This window comes from Amblyraja radiata, chromosome 1 (genome assembly GCF_010909765.2).
Source record: "Amblyraja radiata isolate CabotCenter1 chromosome 1, sAmbRad1.1.pri, whole genome shotgun sequence".
Taxonomy (NCBI): domain Eukaryota; kingdom Metazoa; phylum Chordata; class Chondrichthyes; order Rajiformes; family Rajidae; genus Amblyraja; species Amblyraja radiata.
In genome coordinates, this window is record NC_045956.1 from 33758155 (window position 1) to 33779937 (window position 21783).

A 21783-nucleotide genomic window follows, 5' to 3' on the forward strand; every position below is an offset into this window, starting at 1 on the left:
CTAACCTGTACATCTTAGCAGTGTGGGGGGAAACTGGAGCACCCGGAGAAAACCCACGCGGTCACGGGGAGAACGTACAAACTCCGTACAGACAGCACCCGCGGTCAGGATGGAACCCGGGTCTGTGACGCTGTGAGGCAGCAACTCTAGCGCTGCGCCACCGTTTACAGACAGCACTGGTGGTCAGGACTAGGTTTAGATTTATTATTTTTCACGTTTACCGCGGTTCAGTGAAAAGCTTTTGTTGCGTGCTATCCGGTCAGCGGAAAGACTATACATGATTACAATAAAGCCGTCCACAGTGTACAGATACTGGGTAAAGGGAATAACATTTAGTGCAAGATAAAGTCTGATTAAAGATAGTCTGAGGGTCTCCAATGAGGTAGATGGGAGGTCAGGACCGCTTTCTTGTTGGTGATAGGATGGTTCAGTTGCCTGAATCTGTCCCTGAATCTGGAGGTGTGCGTTTCCACACTTCTGTACCTCTTGCCTGATGGGAGAGGGGAGAAGAGGGAGTGACAGGGGTGAGACTGGTCCTTGATGATGCTGCTGGCCTTGCCGAGGCAGCGTGAGGTGTAGACGGAGTCGATGGGAGGGAGGTTGGTTTGCGTGATGGTCATAAACTCAACATTAATACGTGCAAACTCCAGACGGACAAGCGCGGGGGAGGGGATGGGCCCGGGGTCTCTGGTGCTGCAAGGCAGCGGCTCCACCTGCTGCACCACCGTCACGTTCCTCTCTTGCAGGTGTCGAAGGCGGACGGCAACATGGAGGGTCCAGTGCAGAGAGCCGGCCGGCACAGTGGAGAGGAGGGGGACATGGAGACCCGCAGACAGCTGAAGGAGGAGACCCAGCTCAGGCTGGTGAGTGCTGAGGGACGGGGCGACAGCTCTTGGTTTCTTCTAGAGACACGGCGCGGAAACCGGCCCTTCCACCCACCGAGTCCGCGCCGACCAAGAATAAGGGGTAAGCCGTTTAGAACGGAGATGAGGAAACACTTTTCCACACAGAGAGTTGTGATTCTGTGGAATTCTCTGCCTCAGAGGGCGGTGGAGGCCGGTTCTCTTGATACTTTCAAGAGAGAGCTAGATAGAGCTCTTAAAGATAGCATAGTCAGCGGATATGGGGAGAAGGCAGGAACGGGGTACTGATTGAGGATGATCAGCCATGATCACATTGAATGGCAGTGCTGGCTCGAATGGCCGAATGGCCTACTCCTGCACCTATTGTCTATTGTCGCCCTGTACACTCGCATTATCTTGTCCCACATTCTCATCCACATGTTCGTTCCAAGTATCCACCACACTCTCATTGTAACGTGAATGTGAATATATGTACAGTAAGATGTTTTTGAACCTTACCGTATACATGTGATAAGAACATACCTTTGAATCACTCCACCAGTTTAGATCACTCCGTACACTAGCACTATCCTGCACACACTAGGGACAATTTTACAACTTTACCCAAGCCAATTAACCTACAAACCTACACGTCTTTGGAGAGTGGGAGGAAACTGGAGTACCCGGAGAAAACCCACGCGGTCACAGGTAGAACGTACAAACTCCGGCCATTTTCTCTGTAAACTAGTATCTGAAGTTCCTTATTTCAACGTTCAAAAGACACTTGGACAGGTACTTGGAAGGATATGGGCCAAATAGAGGCAAATGGGAAGAGCTTAGATGGAGCATGTTGGGTGCGATGGATGAGTTGGGCCGAAGGGCCTGTTTCCGTGATGTGACTGTGATACGCATTTCAGCCCAACTTGTCCAGGCCAATTAACATGTCCCATTTGCCTGTGTTTGGACCATATCCCTCTAAACCTGTCCTATCCATGTACCTTCCAATTGTATTTTAAATGTTGTTACAGTCCCTGCCTCAACTACCTCCTCTGGCAGCTCGTACCATACACCCACCATCCTCTCTGTGAAAAAGTTCCCCCTCAAGCTCCTAGTCATAGAGTGATACAGTGTGGAAACAGACCCTTCGGCCCAACTTGCCCATACCGGCCAACAATGTCCCAGCTACACTAGTCCCACCTGCCTGCGCTTGGTCCATATCCCTCCAAACCTGTCCTATCCTGTTTCTTAAATGTTTTTGATAGTCCCAGCCTCAACTCCCTCCTCTGGCAGCTTGTTCCATTCACCCACCACCCCTTGTGTGAAGAAGTCACCCCTTAGATTCCCTTTAAATCTTTTCCCCTTTACCTCGAACCTATGTCCTCTGGCCTTCGATTCCCCTACTCTGGGCAAGAAATTCTGTGGATCTACCCGATTTATGATTTTTTACACCTCTATAAGATCTTCCTGTGCTCCAAGGAATAGAGTCCCAGCCTGATCAACCTCTCCCTAAAGCTCAGACCCTCTAGACCTATTAAACCTTTCCCCCCTCATCTTAAACACATGTCCTCGGGTTCTTGATTCCCCTAGTCTGGGTGAAAGAATGTGTGTTCATATCCCCTCATGGTTTTATACTCCTTGAAAAGCTATATTTCCCTCATGATGGTATGCTCTGTAAAGTCCAAGCTTGCTCAACCTTCAGTCCTGGCAACATCCTGGAAATCTTCTCTGGACCCTTTCCAGCTTGACAGCATCCTTCATGTAGCTGGGTGACCAAATCTGAACACAATACTCCAAATGTGGCCTCACCAATGAGTGTTTTGTAGAACAGTAACATAACATCCCAACTCCTGTACTCCATATCCTGACCGATGAAGACCAATGTACCGAAAGCCTTCTCGACCACCCTATCCACCTGTGCCGCCACCTTCAGGAAATGGAGAGGCAACACCACTGGAGATGCAAATTCCAGGACAGTTTTCATAGAGAATAGAAACAAGGAATTGCAGATGCTGATTTACGCTGGAGTAACTCAGCGGGTCAGGCAGCATCTGTGGAGAACATGGACACAGAGTGCTGGAGTTACTCAGCGGCTCAGGCAGTATCTCTGGAGAACATGGACACAGAGTGCTGGAGTTACTCAGCGGGTCAGGCAGCATCTCTGGAGAACATGGACACAGAGTGCTGGAGTTAGCGGGTCAGGCAGCATCTCTGGAGAACATGGACACAGAGTGCTGGAGTAACTCAGTGGGTCAGGCAGTATCTCTGGAGAACATGGACACAGAGTGCTGGAGTTACTCAGCGGGTCAGGCAGCATCTCTGGAGAACATGGACACAGAGTGCTGGAGTTAGCGGGTCAGGCAGCATCTCTGGAGAACATGGACACAGAGTGCTGGAGTAACTCAGTGGGTCAGGCAGTATCTCTGGAGAACATGGACACAGTACTGGAGTAACTCAACGGGTCAGGCAACATTTCTGGAGAACATAGATATGTGACGTTTCGGGTCGGGACCCTTTTTGAAAACGTTGTCAAGGTAGGCATACCTTGAGATTTCACAGTGGAGTGGTGAAATGGAGACATGAGGAACTGCAGATGCTGGTTTACAAAAAAAAGACACAAAGTGCTATTGTAACGAGGCAGCAGCTCTGGAGAACACGGATAATTGACGTTTTGGGTCAGACTGGAAAAGGGACCTGACTTCTGATGAAGGGCCACAGGTCACAGTGCCAGAGACCCAGATTCAATCCTGACCTCGGGTGCTCTCTGTGTGGAGTTTGCACGTTGCCACGTGGGTTTGCTCCGGTTTCCTCCCGCATCCCAAAGACGTGTGGGTTTGTAGGTTAATTGGCTTCTGCAAAGTGTCCCGAGTGTGCAGGGAGTGGATGTGAAAGTGAAATAACATAGAACTGGAGTGATCGATGGTCGGTGGGCCGAAGGGCCTGTTTCCATGCTGTATCTAAATTAAACTGAATAATGGCTAGTATGGATGTGGTGGGCTGAAGGTGTAGGAAGGAATTGCAGGTATTGGTTTCAACCGAAGATCAACACAAAAAGGTGGAGTAACTCAGCGGGTCAGGCAGCATCTCTGGAGAGAAGGAATAGGTGACGTTTCAGGTCGAGACCCTTCCACAGACTGAGAGTCAGGGGAAACGATAGATACAGACGGTGATGTAGAGAGATAGAAACATAGAAAATAGGTGCAGGAGGAGGCCATTCGGCTCTTCGAGCCAGCACCGCCATTCATTGTGATCATGGCTGATTGTCCCCAATCAATAACCCGTACCTGCCTTCTCCCCATATCCCTTGATTCCATTAGCCCGTAGAGCTCTATCTAAATCCATGCAGTGATTTGGCCTCCACTGCCCTCTGTGGCAGTGAATTCCTCAAATTCACATCTCTCTGGGTGAAAAAGTCTCATCAGTTTTAACTGGCCTCCTCTTTATTCTAAGACTGTATGCCCTGATTCTGGACTCACGCAACAATGGGAACATTTTTCCTGCATCAAGCTTGTCCAGTCCTTTTATAATTTATATGTTTCTATAAGATCCTTCTAAACTCCAGTGAATACAAGCCTAGTCTTTTCAATTTTAGAACAATGAGTGAAAGATATGCAAAAAAGTAACGATGATAAGGGAAACAGGCCGCTGTTAGCTGTGGACTTGGTGAAAACGAGTTACAGACAATGAGACTCAACAAGACGACTTTGAAAATGGTGCAATGACTTGGGCATCGTTGGAGAAAACCCACGCGGTCACGGGGAGAACATACAAACTCCGTAGAGTCAGCACCCGTAGTCAGGATGGATCCCGGGCCTGTGGCGCTGTGAGGCAGCAGCTCACCGCTGCGCCGCCTGTACGGGTGATGTTTGGTGGATGATGTGTGGGGTTGATGGGGGAAGGTTGTGTTGTGATGAGCGGGGCCTGCAGGAGACAGCGTGGGGGGGAAGGGCACGTGCTGACAGCGGCTGCGTTTATGTGCCGCCAGGACGTGGAGAAGGAGATGGAGGTGCAGATCGGGATGAAGCAGGAGATGGAGCTGGCCCTGAAGATGCTGGAGAAGGACATCTGCGACAAGCAGGACGTACTGGTGACCTTCCGACAGCAGGTGGACGAGGTGCAGGCTCTCAACCACGAGCTCTGCCAGAAGGCCCAGGTGAGGGGCGGGGGTGGTGTGAGGGGCGGGGGGGGGTGGGGGAGCGGGGAGACCGAGGGGTGGGGTATCTGTCCCACCGTCTGCAGTGATCGTCCACCCTCTTCCCTGTCTGGGACCTCTCACGGGGCTGGCGTCTAACGTAGGGCAACCAACACTAGGTAGTAGAGGGGGTTTATCACAATGATGCCTGGATTGAAGGGGCTTCGTTGATGGGTCAGTTAATTTATTAACATATATCAGTTAATGTGTATTAGTTTGGGGCAGCACAGTGACGCAGTGGTCGAGTTGCTGCCTCACAGCGCCAGAGACTCGGGTTCCATCCTGACTATGGGTCCTGTCTGTATGGAGTTTGTACATTCTCCCTGTGACCGCATGGGTTTTCTCCGAGTGCTCCGGTTTCCTCCCACACTCCAAAGATGAACAAAGATGAATTAATCTGTAGGTTAATTGGTTTCGGTAAAGTGTAAATTGTCCCTGGTGTATAGGATAGTGCTAGTGTACGGGGTGATCGCTGGTCGGCATGGACTAGGTGGGCTGAAGGGCCTGTTTCCACTCTATCTCTATATAAACAATACTGAAAATGTGTCAGTTAATGTATTAGTTAATCAGAGGATATTAGGAAATAGTGCCTGCATTAGAAACATAAACATAGAAGCATAGACAATAGTTGCAGGAGGAGGCCATTCAGCCCTTTGAGCCAGCACCGCCATTCATTGCGATCATGGCTGATCATCCACAATCAGTAACCCGTGCCTGCCTTCTCCCCATATCCCTTGATTCCGCTAGCCCCTAGAGCTCTATCTAACTCTCTTTTAAATTCATCCAGTCAATTGGCCTCCACTGCCTTCTGTGGCAGAGAATTCCACAAATTCACAACTCTGGGTGAAAAAGCTTTTCCTCATCTCAGTTTTAAATGGCCTCGCCTTTATTCTTAGACTGTGGCCCCTGGTTCTGGACTCCCCCAACATTGGGAACGTTTTTCCTGCATTTAGTTTGTCCAGTCCTTTTATAATTTTATATTGTCCAGTCCTTTAATAATTTTATATGTTTCTATAAGATCCCCTCTCATGCTTCTAAACTTCAGTGAATACAAACCCAGTCTTTCCAATCTTTCCTCATATGACAGTCCCATCATCCCGGGGATTAACCTGCACTGCCTCAATCACAAGGATGCTCTTCCTCAAATTAGGAGACCTAAACTGCACACAATACTCCAGATGTGGTCTCACCAGGGCCCTGTACAACTGCAGAAGGACCTCTTTACTCCTATACTCAAATCATCTAGTTATGAAGGCCAACATGCCATAAGCTTTCTTCACTGCCTGCTGTACCTGCATGTTTACTTTCAGTGACTGGTGTGCACGGACACCCAGGTCTCGTTACACTTCCCTTTTTCCTAATCTGACACCATTGAGATAATAATCTGCCAAATCTTGTTCTTGCTGCCAAAGTGGATAACCTCACATTTATCAACATTATACTACATCTGCCACGCATCTGCCCACTCACCCTACCTGTCCAAGTCACCCTGCAACCTCTTAACATCCTCTTTGCATCATCTAAATCATTAATATATATTGTAAATAGCTGCAGTCCCAGCACCGATCCTTGCGGCACTCCACTCGCCACTGCCTGCCATTCTGACAGGGACCTATTTATCCCTACTCTTATTTCCTCTCTGCCAACCAATTCTCTATCCATGTCAATACTCTACCCCCAATACCATGTGCCCTAATTTTGCCTACTAATCTCCTGTGAGACCTTATCAAAGGCTTTCCGAAAGTCCAGATACAATACATCCACTGGCTCTCCTTCATCCATTTTACTTGCCACATCCTGAAAAAATTCCAGAAGATTAATCAAGCAGGATTTCCCCTTCATAAATCCATGCTGACTAGGACCAATCCTTTTACTGCTATCCAAATGCGCCGTTATTACATCTTTAATAATTGACTCCAGCATCTTTGGTATTATTTAGACACTTGGAATAAAAAGGAACTGCAGATGCTAGTTCATACCAAAGATAGACACAGAGTGCTGGAGTAACTCAGCGGGTCAGGCAGCATCTCTGGAGAACATGGACACAGAGTGCTGGAGTAACTCAGCGGGTCAGGCAGCATCTCTGGAGAACATGGATAGGTGGTGTTTCAGGTGGTGACCCTTCAGACAAACCTGGCTTGTTTTCTCTGGAATTCCAGAAATCCTGATAATTTCGTTTCGAGATACAGCAGGGAAACACACCCTGCAGCCAACCAGCGATCACCCGTTCACACTAGTTCTATGTTGTCCCACTTTCTCATCCACTCCCTGCACAATGAGGACAATTTACAGAAGCTGATTAACGTACAGACCTGCATGCCTTTGGAGTGTGGGAGGAAACTGGAGCTCCCAGAGAAAACCCACGCGGTCACAGGGAGAAATGTGGTCAGAATGTGGGTAGGAGGGTGCTGTGTGTGTAGTGGGGGTGCTGTGTGTGTACGAGTGTGTGTGCGTGTGTTTGTGTATGAGTGTGTGCGTGTGTGTGTGTACGAGTGTGTGTGTATGAGTGTGTGTATGAATGTGTGTGTGGGTATGAGTGTGTTTGTGTGGGGTGGGGTGTGTGTATGTGGTGTGTGTGTGTTGTGTATGTGTGGGGTGCGTGTGTGTGCATGTGCGCGTGTGTGTGCGGGTGTGGTTTGTGTGTGTTTGCGGGGTGTGTCGGTGTGTGTGTTGTGTATTTGTGGGGTGGGTGTGGGGTGTGTGTGTGTGTGTATGTGGGGTGTGTGTGTATGGGTGTGTGTGGGGTGGGGTGCGTGTGTGGGGGGTGTGTGTGGTGTATTGCTGGTTTAGGTGCGTGTGGGGGCATTTGTTTTGGTTTATGTTTGTGTGGGTGTGGTTGTTCTTGGGGTGTGTGTGGGAGCTGTGTGTGTGGGAGCTGTGTGTGTGGAATGGGTATGGGTGTGTGTGTGTGTGGGGTGCGTGTGTGTGGGGGGTATGTGTGTGTGGGGTGTGTGCGTGGGGTGGGTGCGTGTGGTGTGTGTGTGGTGTTGTTGTTTGTTGTTGTGGTGTTGTTTTTTGTGTTTGTTGGGGTGTGTGTGGTTGTTGTGTGGTATTTTTTGTTGGTGTTTTGTGTGGGTGGGTGTGGTGTGGTTTGTTGTGTGGTTTGTTTGTTTTTGTTTGGTGTGTGGTGTGTTTTATGTGTGGTGTGTTGTGTTGTGTGTCGGGTGTGTTTGTGTGTGTTTTTTTTGTGTGGTGTGGTGCTGTGTGGTGGTGTGTGTGGGTTTTGTGTGTGGTTGCTGTGTGTGGATGCTGTGTGTGTTGCGGGTAACTGGGTGTGTGTATGTGAGTGTGGGTGTGCGTGTGTGTGTTCTTGGTTTATGTGGGGTGTGCATGTGTTTGTGTGCGTGCGCGTATGTGCGTGCGTGTGTGTGCTTGTGCATGTGCGTGTTTGTGTGCGTGCACGTATGCTTGCGCATGTGTGCATATGTGAGTGCATGTGAGTGTGTGTATGCGCATGTATTTATGTGTGCGCACGTGTGAGTGCGTGCGTGTGTGCTTGCGCGTGTGTGCGTGTCTGCATGCGAGTGTGTGCGCGTGTGTGTTGTGTGTAAGTGCATGTATTTGTGTGCACGTATGAGTGTGCGCGTGTGCATGTGGTGTGTGCGCGGCTGTGCGTGTATGCGTGTGCCCGCGCATGCCTGTGTGTGTGTGTGTGAGTGCGCGTGTGCGTGCACATGCGTGTGCCCGCGCATGTGTGGGTACCGTGTCTCTGGCAGCTGTCCCAACACCTGTCTCCCTGCAGGGCTCGGACCACGTGATCCGGCAGAAGAACGAGATCATTGCCCGGCTGGAGGAGAAGGCGAGTCAGATGAGCTGCACTGTGCGGCAACTGGAGCACAGGTGAGGGGCAGACCCCACCCCCCAGGGTGAGGGGCTTCTGTAATTCACAGGTACCGCACGGAAACAGGCCTTTCAGTCCACGCCGACCAGCCATCACCTGTTTTCACACTAGTTCTATGTCATCCCACTATCCTACACACTGGGGACAATTTACAGAAGCCAATTTACCTACTAAGCTGCACGTCTTTGGAGTGTGGGAGGAAACCAGAGCACCGAGAGCAAACCCACACAGTCACAGGGAGAACGTACAAACTCTGTACAGACAGCAGCCGTAGTCAGGAACAAACCCGGGTCCCTGGCGCTGTGAGGCAGTTGCCCCAACATGTCATGGAAGCAGAATCAGGCCATTCAGCCCAATAAGTCCACTCCCCCATTCAATCATGGCTGATCTATCTCTTCCTCTCAACCCCATTCTCCTGCCTTCTCCCCGTAACCCCTGACACCCATATCCATCATCCCTGCCTTAAAAATATCCACTGACTTGGCCTCCGCAGCCGCTCGTGGCAAAGAATTCCACAGATTCACCACGCTCTGACTAAAGAAATTCCTCCTCATCTCCTTTCTAAAGCAACGTGCTTTCATTCTGAGGCTGTGCCCTCTGGTCCTAGACTCTCCCACTAGTGGAAACATCCTCTCCACATCCACTCTACACTGACAAATACATTGATTCTCAATGACAGGGGGACAGATAGACGGGGAGATGATAGGCTCAATCACCTCCGCATCTACCTGTCCGGCCGTTATTGGGAATCATTGTATTGTCCATGGGTGTCTCCATTATGCAACTCTCACCAGGGGCCTTTTAATTTAAAAAAAACCAGGCTGATTCGGTTTTGATCCTTCACGGACGACGTGAGCGGCACGGTGGCGCAGCGGTAATGTTGCTACCTTACAGCGCCAGAGACCCGAGCACCATCCTGACCTCTGGTGTGTCTGGACGTGTGGAGTTTGCACGTTCCCACTGTGACCGCGTGGGTTTTCTCCAGGTGCTGCCGTTTCCCCCCCCCCCCCCATCCCAAAGACGTGCAGGTTTGTGGGTTAATTGACTTCTGTAAATTGTCCCTAGTGTGTGGGCAGTGGATGAGTAAATGGGATAACATGGAACTGAGTTCATAGTGATAGGAGCAGAATTAGGCCGTTCGCCCCCATCAAGTCTACTCCGCCATTCAATCATGGCTGATCTATCTCTCCCTTCTAACCCTATTCTCCTGCCTTCTCCCCGTATCCTCTGACACCCGTTCTAATCAAGAATCTATCTATCTCTGCCTTAAAAATATCCACTGATGGCCTCCAAGATGAATTCCACAGATTCACCACCCTCTGACTCAAGAAATTCCTCCTCATCTCCTTCCTAAAGTAACGTCCTTTAATTCTGAAGCTGTGCCCTCTGATCCTAGACTCTCCACATCCACTATCCAAGCCTTTCAATATTCAGTGAAAACTAGTGTGAACGGGTAAGCAATGGTTGGCGCGGGCTCGGTGGGCTGAAGGGCTTGTTTCCATGCTGTATCTTTAAACTACATTGGATTGTTCTGAGATTGGCAATGTATAAATGATGGTCACAGCACAGATGTGGGTTATGTGCACACTGACCAAATCACCGGCTCAGTTAGTGTGGGGCTGGGGTGTGCGATTGTGTGTGTAGTGTGACACGCCTGGTGTGAGTGTGGTCACCTAACACACACATTTCCGCTGTGTCAGGTGTCTCCATGCTGGGTGAGGGGGGCATGGGCTCCTGGGGTAGTGGGGAGAACACCTCACCTACAATGGATAGACTTGCAAAGTTGTGTGTGTGTGTGTACGTGCCTGCGTGTGTGCGCACAAGCCTATGCATGTTCCCGTGTGTGTGTGTGTTGCTCATGTGTCCCCATGTGTCTTGTATGTGGTTGCATATGCAAATGTATTGTGTGTACACTGTGTGTGCACCCTTTGTGTGTGTGTACACGTGTATATTGTGTGTACACTTGGGCGTGTGTGCGTACACTTGGGTGTGTGTGTACACTCGTGTGTATACACTCGTGTGTATACACGTGTTTGTGTATGGTGTATGCATGCTTACACAAGCCCGTGTGTGTGTTATGTGTGTGTGATTCATGCACACCCATGCCTGTACGTATGCTGGTATTTGTGTGAGTGTGTATTTTGCGCGTGTATCTATTATGCCTGTGTGTCTATTGTGTGCACATGTGTCTGTATTTTGCCTATGTGTCTGTATTGTGCACGAGCATGCGTACAGGCCCTGTGTGTATTGTGCGCGTGTGCATACACACATTCTGTGTGTGAGTGTGTACGCGTGGTATGCGAATGCCCTTGTCTATGTGGGAGTGTGTGTCTATATTGTGTGTGTACATGCTCTGTGTGTGTGGTGTGCATGCCTGTGCTAGTGTGTGTGTGTGGTGTGCATTCCTGTGTGTGTGTGGGGTATGTGTGTGTGTGTGGTGTGGTATGCATGCCTGTGTTGTGTGCATGCCTGTGTGTGTGTGTGGGGTGTGCATGTGTGTGTGTGTGGGGTATGTGTGTGTGTGGTGTGGTGTGCATGCCTGTGTGTGGTGTGCATGCCTGTGTGTGTGTGTGGGGTGTGCATGTGTGTGTGTGTGTGGGGTATGGGGTGCATGCCTGTATGTGTGTGTGTGGTGTGCATGCCTGTGTGTGTGGGGTGTGTTTGTGTGTGTGGTGTGCGTGTGTGTGTGGGGTGCGTGTCTGTGTGTGTGTGCGTGTGTGTGGGGTGCGTGTGTGTGTTTGTGTGTGGTGTGTGTGTGGGGTGCGTGTCTGTGTGTGTGTGTCTGTGTGTGTGCGTGTGTGTTGGGTGCGTGTCTGTGTGTGTGTGGGGTGCGTGTCTGTGTGTGTGGGGTGCGTGTCTGTGTGGGGTGCGTGTGTGTGTGTGCGTGTGTGTGTGGGGTGCGTGTCTGTGTGTGGGGTGCGTGTGTGTGTGTGTGTGCTACCTGCACCCTGTGTCTACTAGTGGATAATTCTCTGCTGTGAGGTGAAGGGAGGGATGTGTAGTGAAGCATGCACATTATTACGGGCTAACAAAACTGCTCTTCCCCTCTTCTCCCTGTTTTCTCTCCCTGTCTTCTCCCTTGGCTGTCCTGTCTCCACCATGTTACGTGCTGTGCGGACCTGTCGACATCTCCGTCTGCCTGCCTGCCTCCCTCTCCTGACTCTGCCGCCCGCCTGCTGCTCCTAACCAAAAGTGAGAGTGACTTGGTGAAACAGGCTAGGAATCTAAACCTAGCCGCTGGGAAACTGATGCACAGACAGTAGGCGTGGAGCGGCCTGTTTCCGTCTGGCCTAGCTTCTCACCCTCCGCAAAGCCTTCAAAGTTGTGGTTACAGTTTGCAGTGGAGCATGTGGCTTTATTTTCCCCAAGTAGCTACAAGTCAGCTACAGAAGTTGATTTTTTATTTATTTCTATGATATTTGAATAATTCATGTTTCTCGTATGGTCCTTTCTGCCACGGTTTCCATGGTTTCTCTCTCTATCTCTCTCTCTCTCTCTCTCTCTCTCTCTCTCTCTCTCTCGCTCTCGCTCTCTCTCTCTCTCTCTCTCTCACTCCTTCAGGGGAGAGTGGGGTCTGACCCTCATGAGCTCATGATCTCAACTGGTTCTGGTCTGTTTTGCTTGCTTAAACCAGCTGGTGTGAAAGTAGATTCAGGCTGGGTCACCTTGAGCAGTTTGATACGTTTGAGAAAATATTACAGGAGTCAGGATGATAGGATTAACTCCGGATAACAAGGGTGTGTGCAGTGGAAATGTGCAGGAACGAACTGCAGATGCTGATATAAGCCAAAAATAGGCACAAAGTGCTGGAGCAATTCAACGGGACAGGCAGCATCTCTGGAGAGAAGGAATTGGTGATGTTTTGGGTTGAGACCCTTCTTTGGACTGAAAGTCAGGGGCAGTAGGAAGGAACTGCAGATGCTGGTTCAAACTGAAGATAGACACAAATTCAGTGCCTGATCCTCAGACTGAAGAAGGGTCTCGACTCGAAACTTCACCTAATCCTATTCTCCAGAGATGCTGCCTGACCCGCTGAGTTACTCCAGAACTCTGTGTCCATGTTCTCCAAAGATCCTGCCTGACCCGCTGAGTTACTCCAGCACTCTGTGTCTTTAGTGATTAGCATTGATTGGTTTACCCTTCCAGAAATCTGCATTTGATAGCAAACACTGCGGATCTGACGTGCTAAAGTTTGAAAAACTGTGGGATAGTGGCGTTTAGGATGCATTTTGGATTGGTGCAGGGATGTGGAGGAATGGGGGTTCTGTGCTGGCAGATAAAAGTTGGTCTTGGTATCACGTTTGGCACAGAAGCTGAGGGCCGAAGGGCCTGTTCCTGTGCTGGACTGTCCTGTGTTTGCAGACGTTGCTCTCTGTTCAAGTCCCGCTATCCCGAGTGCTTTCCTGGGCATTTCTGTGCACAAAGAGTTGTGTGAAATGTGGCATTATTCCCTGCAGTATTGTGACCCGCTCATATTGACCTATCGGGGGCTGCTGCCACAGTCTACCCCAGTTCGTAAGCAGGCGGCTTGTGTGGGGTTAGTCACGGGTGTGGAGGGAGAGGGGGTGAAGGGTTTGGGTTCTGAACGGAAGGAGCGGTGAGCTGACTCGGAACACCTGGAGCAGACACGGCAGGGACTTGCCCTGTGCTGTCCACAGGGATATTTCATTCAGAGTGTACGGCTTAACGGGCAGATCTTGGAGTTTGTTGCAGTGCAAGGCGGGGCTGGGAGAAAAGGTGTCGAAAATGAAAATAAATAAAACATTTTATGAAATTAACCATTCAATATTGTGAACTGTGTAGTGTTAGATCAAAAATAAAACTCTTGCACAGAAAACCAGATCCCCGTTTTTCAACAAGCTGCTGACGGTTTCAATATGTGGGTGGTTGGTTTGGGCCATCGATGTGTTCTGTGTCTTGTTGTTTAGTTGATCTCCGACCCGCCCCTCCCCCCCACTCCGATCTCTCCCCCTCCCACCCTGATCTCCCCCCCTCCCTGCCCCTGTTGAGTTGTGCACTTGTTGTTAGTCTCCCCCCCCCTTCTCCCCTTTGCCCTAATCTCCCCCTCCCCTTGCCCATGCCTTTGGACCCCTCCCCCACTATAACCTTGTTGATACCCCCTACACCCCCCTTTGACCCCACCCCCCACTGCTCTTGACATCCCCCCCCCCCCCTCCCAATCTCCCGTGACCCTGTCTGGTTTCACCCCGTGACCCTGTGTGTATCATAAGGGAGAGGAGTAGAATTAGGCCATTCGGCCCATCAAGTCTACTCTCTCATTCAATCATGGCTGATCTATCTCTCCCTCCTAACGACATTCTCTTGCCTTCCCATAACCCTTGACACCCGTACTAATCACCCGTACTCCCCCCTCATTCTTCTAAACTCCGGCGAGTACAGGCCCAGTGCCGTCAAACACTCATCGTATGTTAACCCACTCATACCTGGGATCATTCTTGTAAACCTCCTCTGGACCCTCTCCAGAGCCAGCACATCTTTCCTCAAAAATGGTGTCCAAAATGGCTCACAATATTCCAAATGCGGCCTGACCAGCGCCTTATGGAGCCTCAGCATTACATCCCTGTTTTTATATGGAAGCCCTCTCAAAATAAATGCTGGCATTGAGTTTGCGTTCTTTACTACTGATTCGACTTGCAGATTAACCTTTTGTCAATACTGCACCAGCACTCCCAAGTCCCTTTGCACCTCTGATTTCTGGATTCTCTCCCCATTTAGAAAATAGTCTACGCCTTTATTCCTACTACCCAAATGTATGACTCCACACTTTGCTACACTATATTCCATCTGCCACTTCTCTGCCCACTCTCCCGACCTGTCAAGTCCTTCTGCAGAGTCCCTGCTTTCTCTACACTACCTGCCTCTCCACCTATTTTCGTATCATCCGTAAACTTGGCCACAAAGCCTTCAATCCCCTCGTCCAAATCATTAATATACAACGTGAAGAGCAGCGGTCCCAGCACCGAGCCCTGCAGAACTCCACTAGTCACTGGCAGCCAAGCAGAAAAAGCCCCCTTTATTGCAACTCTTTGCCTTCTGCCATCCAGCCAACCTGCTATCCATGCTAGTATCTGCCCTCTGATACCATGGGCTCTCATCTTCCTTAGCAGCCTCACTTGTGGGACCTTATCAAAGGCTTTCTGAAAATCTAGGTATACGCCATCTACTGACTCTCCTTTGTCTGTCCTGCTATTTACTTCTTTAAAAAATTCCAGCAAATTTGTCAGGCGAGATCTCCCCTTCACAAAGCCATGCTGACTTTGGCCTATTTTATCGTGAACTCCGTAACCTCATCCTTTATAATGGGCTCTAAAATCTTACCAACCACTGAAGTCCGACTAACTGGCCTATAGTTCCCACTGTCTGAAGTGAGTCTGAAGAAGGGTTTCGGCCCGAAACGTCGCCTATTTCCTTCGCTCCATAGATGCTGCTGCACCCGCTGAGTTTCCCCAGCAATTTTGTGTACCTATAGTTCCCACTATTCTGCTTTGCTCCCTTCTTGTGCAGCGGGGTAATATTGGCAATTTTCCAGTCATCTGGGACCATTCCTGACTAGTGATTCTTGAAATATCACAGTCAGTGCCTCCACAATCTCTAAAGCCACCTCTTTCAGAACCCTAGGGTGCTGTCCATCCGGCCCAGGTGACTTATCCACCTTCAGCCCTTTCAGCTTCCCTGGTAATCGCCACTCCACTAACTTCCACCCCTGACTCTTGAATTTCAGGCACGTTGCTGGTGTCTGCCGCTGTGAAGACTGATGCAAAAAAGTTATTCAGCTCCTCTGCCATTTCTTTATTCCCCATTATCACTTCTCCTACATCAATCTCCAGTGGTCCAACGTCCACTCTTGCCTCTTACTTGCTCTTTATATAACTGCAGGAACTCTTGCTTTCCTCTTTTATATTATTGGCTAGCTTACCTTCATATTTCATCTTTTCTCCCCGTATTGCCTTTTTAGTTACCTTCTGTTGTTCTTTAAAATCTTCCCAATCCTCTGGCCTCCCGCTCATCTTTGCAATGTTATACGCCTTTTCTTTTCGTTTTATACCGTACTTGACTTCCCTTGTCAGCCCCGGTCGACTCTTTCTCCCCCTAGAATCTTTCTTCCTCTATGGAATGGAAAGATCCTGCATCTTCCAGATTATTCCCAGAAATTCCTGCCATTGCTGTTCCAGTTTCTGTGCCGGTTTCCCCATGACCCTGTGTGTGCCAGTCCCCCCATGACCCCGTGACCTTGTGTGTGCTGGTTCCCCCTTGACCACATGACCCTGTGTTTGCCGGTCCCCCCATGACCCTGTGACCCCGTGTGTGCCGGTTTCACCCCCCCCATCTGCCCCCCCACCCTCCAGACTGTGGCGGGAGCAGGAGGGCCGTCGCTCGGCCGAGATGGACAACAGGCTCTTTAAGCAGGACTTTGGGGAGAAGATCGTCGGCCTGGAAGGAGAGATGGAACTCCTGAAGAGGCAGCGGTAGGTGACGGGGAGCGGGTTTGGGGAGGCAGGGGGGTGGGGGGGCAGGTGGGTGAGGGGGTGGGGGGGCAGGTGGGTGAGGGGGCAGGTGTGTGTGGGGGGGGGCAGGAGGGTGAGGGGGTGGGGGGTCATGTGGGTGAGGGGGGCAGGTGTGTGTGGGGGGGGGGCAGGTGGTTGAGGGGGGTGGGGGGGCAGGTAGGTGAGGGTTGGTGTTCAGTCCTGGAGGAGGGGAGAGCAGGCTCAGACCCCGGGAACAGCTCCCTCCTCTCTGCGACAGGGTTTCTCAACGTCCTTCCATTAGAAACATGATTGGATGGAAGAGTCGACTCGATGGGCTGAATGGCCTAATTCTGCTCCTATGACATGAACTGCAGATGCCAGTTTACAAGGAAAGGGACACAAAGTACCGGAGTAACTCAGCAGGTCAGGCAGCATCTCTGGAGAACTGGACAGCAGTCTGAAGAAGGGTCTTGACACCTATTATATTTTTCCAGAGAAACTGCCTGACGTGCTGAACTACTCCAGCTTCTTTTGTCAATCTCTGGAGAAAATGGATAGGTGTCGTCTTGGCTCGGGACCCTTCACTGATTATATGAACGAGAAGGGGGCAAGAAATCTGGAAGATAGGAGGGGCAGGGCAAAATCTGATGGGTAATAGGTGGATTCGGGTGAGGGGGTTATGTTAGGCAAATGGTAGGCATAGGGGGAGGGAAAAAATGGGTGCTTTAGACTTTCGAGAAACAGCGTTGAAACAAGCTCTTAAGCCCACCGAGTCCGCGCCGACCTTCCGTACACTGGCACCATCCTACAAGCACTAGGGACAATTTACAGAAGCCAATTAACCTACAAACCCGCACGTCTTTGGGGTTGTGGGAGGAAACTGGACCATCTGGAGAAAACATGTGCAAGTCATGGGGAGAACGTACAAACTCTGTACAGACAGCGTTGTCAGGATGGAACCCGGGTCTCTGGCGCTGTGATGCAGCAACTCCACCGCTGCGCCACCGTGCTGCCCTCAGTGCAATAGGTTCTATGAAACAGGTGTTCAGGGTCTGGGGTTTGTTGTGGGGTAGGAGTTTGCAGTAATGTGGGGGGATGGGGAGGGCGGGGGGAGGCTGTGTTGGGACAGTTCACTGAGTTACTCCAGCACTCTGTGTCCATGTTCTCCACAGATACTGCCTGACCCGCTGAGTTACTCCAGCACTCTGTGTCCATGTTCTCCACAGATACTGCCTGACCCGCTGAGTTACTCCAGCACTCTGTGTCTATCATTGGTATAAACCAGCATCTGCAGTTCCTTGTTTCTGTATTTGGCATCTGCTGAGAAACAGTTAGCGTCAGGTCTGGAAGGAGAGGTGGAACTCCTGAAGAGGCAGTGGTGGGAGACAGCTAGCGTCAGGTCAGAGTCATAGAGATGCAGCACAGAAACAGTCCCATCAACCCACCTTGCACATGTGGGCCAAAGGACCTCTCCCTGTGCTTACTGGTCTCTGTTCTGTGCCTCTATTAGATGATACTAGATCCTCTTTCAGGCTGGGTCTCTATCCCTTGAAGCACAGGAGGCTGAGGGGTGATGTTATAGAGGTGTGTAAATTCATGACGGGAATAGATCGGGTAGATGCACAGAGTCTTTTGTCCAGAGTAGGGTAATCAAGAAACAGAGGACATAGGTTTAAGGTGAGAGGAGGAAGATTTAATAGGATACCGAGGGGCAACTTTTACATGGTGGGTGTATGGAACGAGCTGCCAGAGGAGGTAGTTGAGACTGGGACTATAACAACATTTAAAATACATTTGGACAGGTATGTGGATAGGACATGTTTAGAGGGATATGGACCAAACATGGGCAGGTGGGACTAGTGTAGATGGGGCATGTTGATTAGTATGGACATGTTGGGCTGAAGGGCCTGATCCCGTGCTGTGTGACTGACCTCCCTGAGACAGCTGGCAAAGCATCATGTTTGTGAGTTTAGAGTCATACAGTGTGGAAACAGGCCCTTCAGCCCAACTTGCCCACACCGGCCAACATGTCCCAGCTACACTAGTCCCACCTGCCTGCGTTTGGTCCATATCTCTCCAAACCTGTCCTATCCATATACCTGTCTAACTGTTTCTTAAATGTTGGGATAATCCCTGCCTCAACTACCTCCTCTGGCATCCACCCTTTGTGTGAAAATGTTACCCCTCAGAATCCTATTAAATCGTTTCCCCTTCGCCTTGAACCCATGTCCTCTGGTCCTCGATTCCCCTACTCTTGGTCTCCGTGATCGGTTCCTCTCATGATCTTGTGCACGTGTGCTGCGTACGGATGGGTAGTGCGTGCGTGCATGTGTGTGGGCAGGGCTGGGTCTGACCCCCTCTCGTTCTCTCCCCAGTGCCGAGTTGCATGCATGTTTAAAGCGGCAGAGAGCAGGTGGGCAGCTCGGCTGCCCTGGGGAAAGCGGATCAGAGACGCGAGCGGGGAGCGGACTACCGGAGACGACGGACATCCGGAGGGTGAGTCAGCAAACTGGATCACCTCCAGGTTTACTCGACTGTAACTCAGCTAACCCTGGGGCTGGGGCAGTGAGAGGCAACAGGTTGTCTACTCGTAAATAACAATTTAACTTGGGAGGTCGTGTTGCAGTTGTATAAGACATTGGTGAGGCCGCATTTAGAGTATTGTGTTCAGTTCTAGACACCATGTCATAGGAAAGATGTCAAGCTGGAAAGGGTGTAGTGAAGATGCCAGGACTAGAGGGTGTGAGCTATAGGGAGAGGTTGAGCAGGCTGGGAATATGTGGCCAGTGGTGGGATCCCATTGGAGGTGGCAAAAATGTCAGAGGATTATCTGTTGTGGTAGACAAAAATGCTGGAGAGACTCAGCGGGTGAGGCAGCATCCATGGAGCGAAGGAATATGTGATGCTTCGGGTCGAGACCTGTAGACAAGGATAGAAGTCAAGGATTGGATAAGTAAATAACCTCTACTGAGAAAAGTGCAAGAAGTAGTTTTCTGTGGTAATTAAAATCCACTGTTGCCATGCACTAAATCCTTATTCTTCCATTATTTTCTCGGTTTAAATATTTAACTTTTAAATTCCACGACAGCTGATACTGGACTACAGAGTCCAAAATGCGGTTTCACCCAGCAATTAAAATCTACCCCGATTCAAGAACGGTAGAGAGCTGAGCTCCAAGCTAAAGATTTATTCCCATCACAGAATGGTGGGATAATACCAGAATAACAGGTTAATATCCAGAAGCTAGACACAGAAAGCTGGAGTAACTCAGCGGGACAGGCAGCATCTCGGGAGAGAAGGAACGGGTGACGTTTCGGGTCGAGACCCTTCTTCAGGCTGGTCACGCTTTCCTTCTACCGAGATGCTGCCTGTCCCGCTGAGTTACTCCAGCTTCTTGTGTCTATCTTCGGTTTAAACCAGCCTCTGCAGTTCCTGCCTACAGGTTAATAGCCAGTGCTTTATAAAGCTTGAATTTAGCCAAAGACAAAACTAGTTACTTAATCCTGACCAATATTAAACCCACGATATGGCCACAAATTAAAAAGATCACACTGCAAAAGCCCACCATGGCAGTATTTTCACCACTGATTTTAGTAAAGCAGTTTCATACACTAGACAATTTGAATAAATGGGCTGCTGCAACAAATTGCTTGAACGTTAGAACCAAGACACTAATGGATAATCTTGAGCATGTGTTCATTTATAAAGTATATAAAGCTGCTGATCATGGATATAAATGAATGTCAAACAGAGCCAGCTCTATCTGAATGCAGGATCCGTATTGCTGATCTCATACAATGAACAATGCAATTGATTCAACATATAAACCTTACAATGCATGATCCACATGAGTTAAACTTGGCAGTCGCTGACCACCACCTTCTTTAATCCGGACAAAATTATGAGAGTGCCCTTAACATCCCACCCGGAAGTCCCCCCCAAAAATGTGGCGCCTAGACCGGGTCTCGACCTCAACGGGACTTCCGCAGCCGATTGGCGGGTGTAATTTCCCCCCCCTGTGGTCGGGGCTCTGGATGATGTGCTGGCCGTGGTTGTGCGCATGTGCAGGCGGAGGATGTGCAGGCCGGGGCAGGGCGCATGTGCAAGGCGGCCGGCCGTGCTGGCGGATGAGGAGCGGCCGGAGAGGGGAAACTCGGCGGCTCTGACATGGATGGCGGGCGGAGACGGAGAATGACAGAGAGAGAGACAGAGAGGGGGGCTGTGCCGGGCAAAATGACATGGCTTTTAGGTTGCCCAGCGGGATTTTGGTGGCCATTGGCACCCGGGCAACCGTTAATTTCGAGCCCTGGGTGTGGGGAATCTTCAAGAGTCAAGAGTGTTTTATTGTCATTATGTCAGAGACAGACAATAAAATTCTTACTTGTAGCAGCACAACAGAATATGTCAACATAGCACACTGTAAACAATATAATAAACGAGAAACAACGTTCAGATTATATATATATATAGATATATTTAAAAATATATATATATATATATACACACACACACACACACAAAAAATAAACAAACAATACTCGTGTAAGAATAGTCTATTGTAGTTCAGAGTTTATTTGTTGTCGTGTTTAATAGCCTGATGGCTGTAGGGAAGAAGCTGTTCCTGAACCTGGACGTTACAGTTTTCAGGCTCCTGTACCTCTTCCCGATGGCAGGGGTGAAATGAGTGTGTGGCCAGGATGGTGTGGGTCACTGATGACGTGGCTGCCTTTTTGAGGCAGTGACTCCTGTAGATCCTTTCGATGGTGGGGAGGTCAGAGTCGGTGATGGACCTTTGATGGTGGGAGGTCAGTACACGTGATGGACTGGGCAGTGTTCACCACTTTTTGCAGTCTTCTTCGCTCCTGGGCGTTCAAGTTGCTGAACAGAATCTTTGTGGTAACGTTACAGGAACTGGAGGAGCTTCGGAAAGAGAATCACCGGCTATGCCAGGCCAAGGAGGGCCGAGTTCCCAATGGCTCCCACACAATGCGCAGGTAATTCAGTGTTCATCCTGAACTCTCAGATTGATGAGCAAAACACAAACCCACTCTGCAGTTTTGGTCACCCTGCGCATAAGGTCATAGGTGATAGGAGTAGAATTAGGCCATTCGGCCCATCAAGTTTACTCCGCCATTCAATCATGGCCGATCTATCTCACCCTCCTAACTCCATTCTCCTGTCTTCTTCCCATAACCCCTGACACCCGAACTAATCAAGAATCTATCTATCTCTGCCTTAAAAATATCTTCTGACTTGGTCTCCGCTGCCTTCTGTGGCAAAGAATTCCACAGATTCACCACCCTCTGACTAAAGAAATTTCTCCTCATCTCCTTCCTCAAAGAACGTCCATTAATTCTGAGGCTGTGCCCTCTAGTCCTAGGCTCTCCCACTAGTGGAAACAACCTCTCAACATCCACTATATCC

At 49.9% G+C, this 21783-nt stretch overlaps 1 protein-coding gene across 1 annotated transcript in view; it reads left to right on the top strand.

Annotated features, from left to right (window-relative positions):
- LOC116977763 (protein RUFY3-like) overlaps positions 1-21783 on the top strand; it is a 94218-nt gene that overhangs the window by 67803 nt on the left and 4632 nt on the right. Inside the window, exons 8-13 of the mRNA XM_033028545.1 lie at positions 710-863; positions 4825-4992; positions 8774-8871; positions 16240-16359; positions 18735-18855; positions 21268-21353. Of these exons, the coding sequence (XP_032884436.1) occupies positions 710-863; positions 4825-4992; positions 8774-8871; positions 16240-16359; positions 18735-18855; positions 21268-21353 (747 nt within the window). The remainder of the gene's footprint in view (positions 1-709; positions 864-4824; positions 4993-8773; positions 8872-16239; positions 16360-18734; positions 18856-21267; positions 21354-21783) is intronic.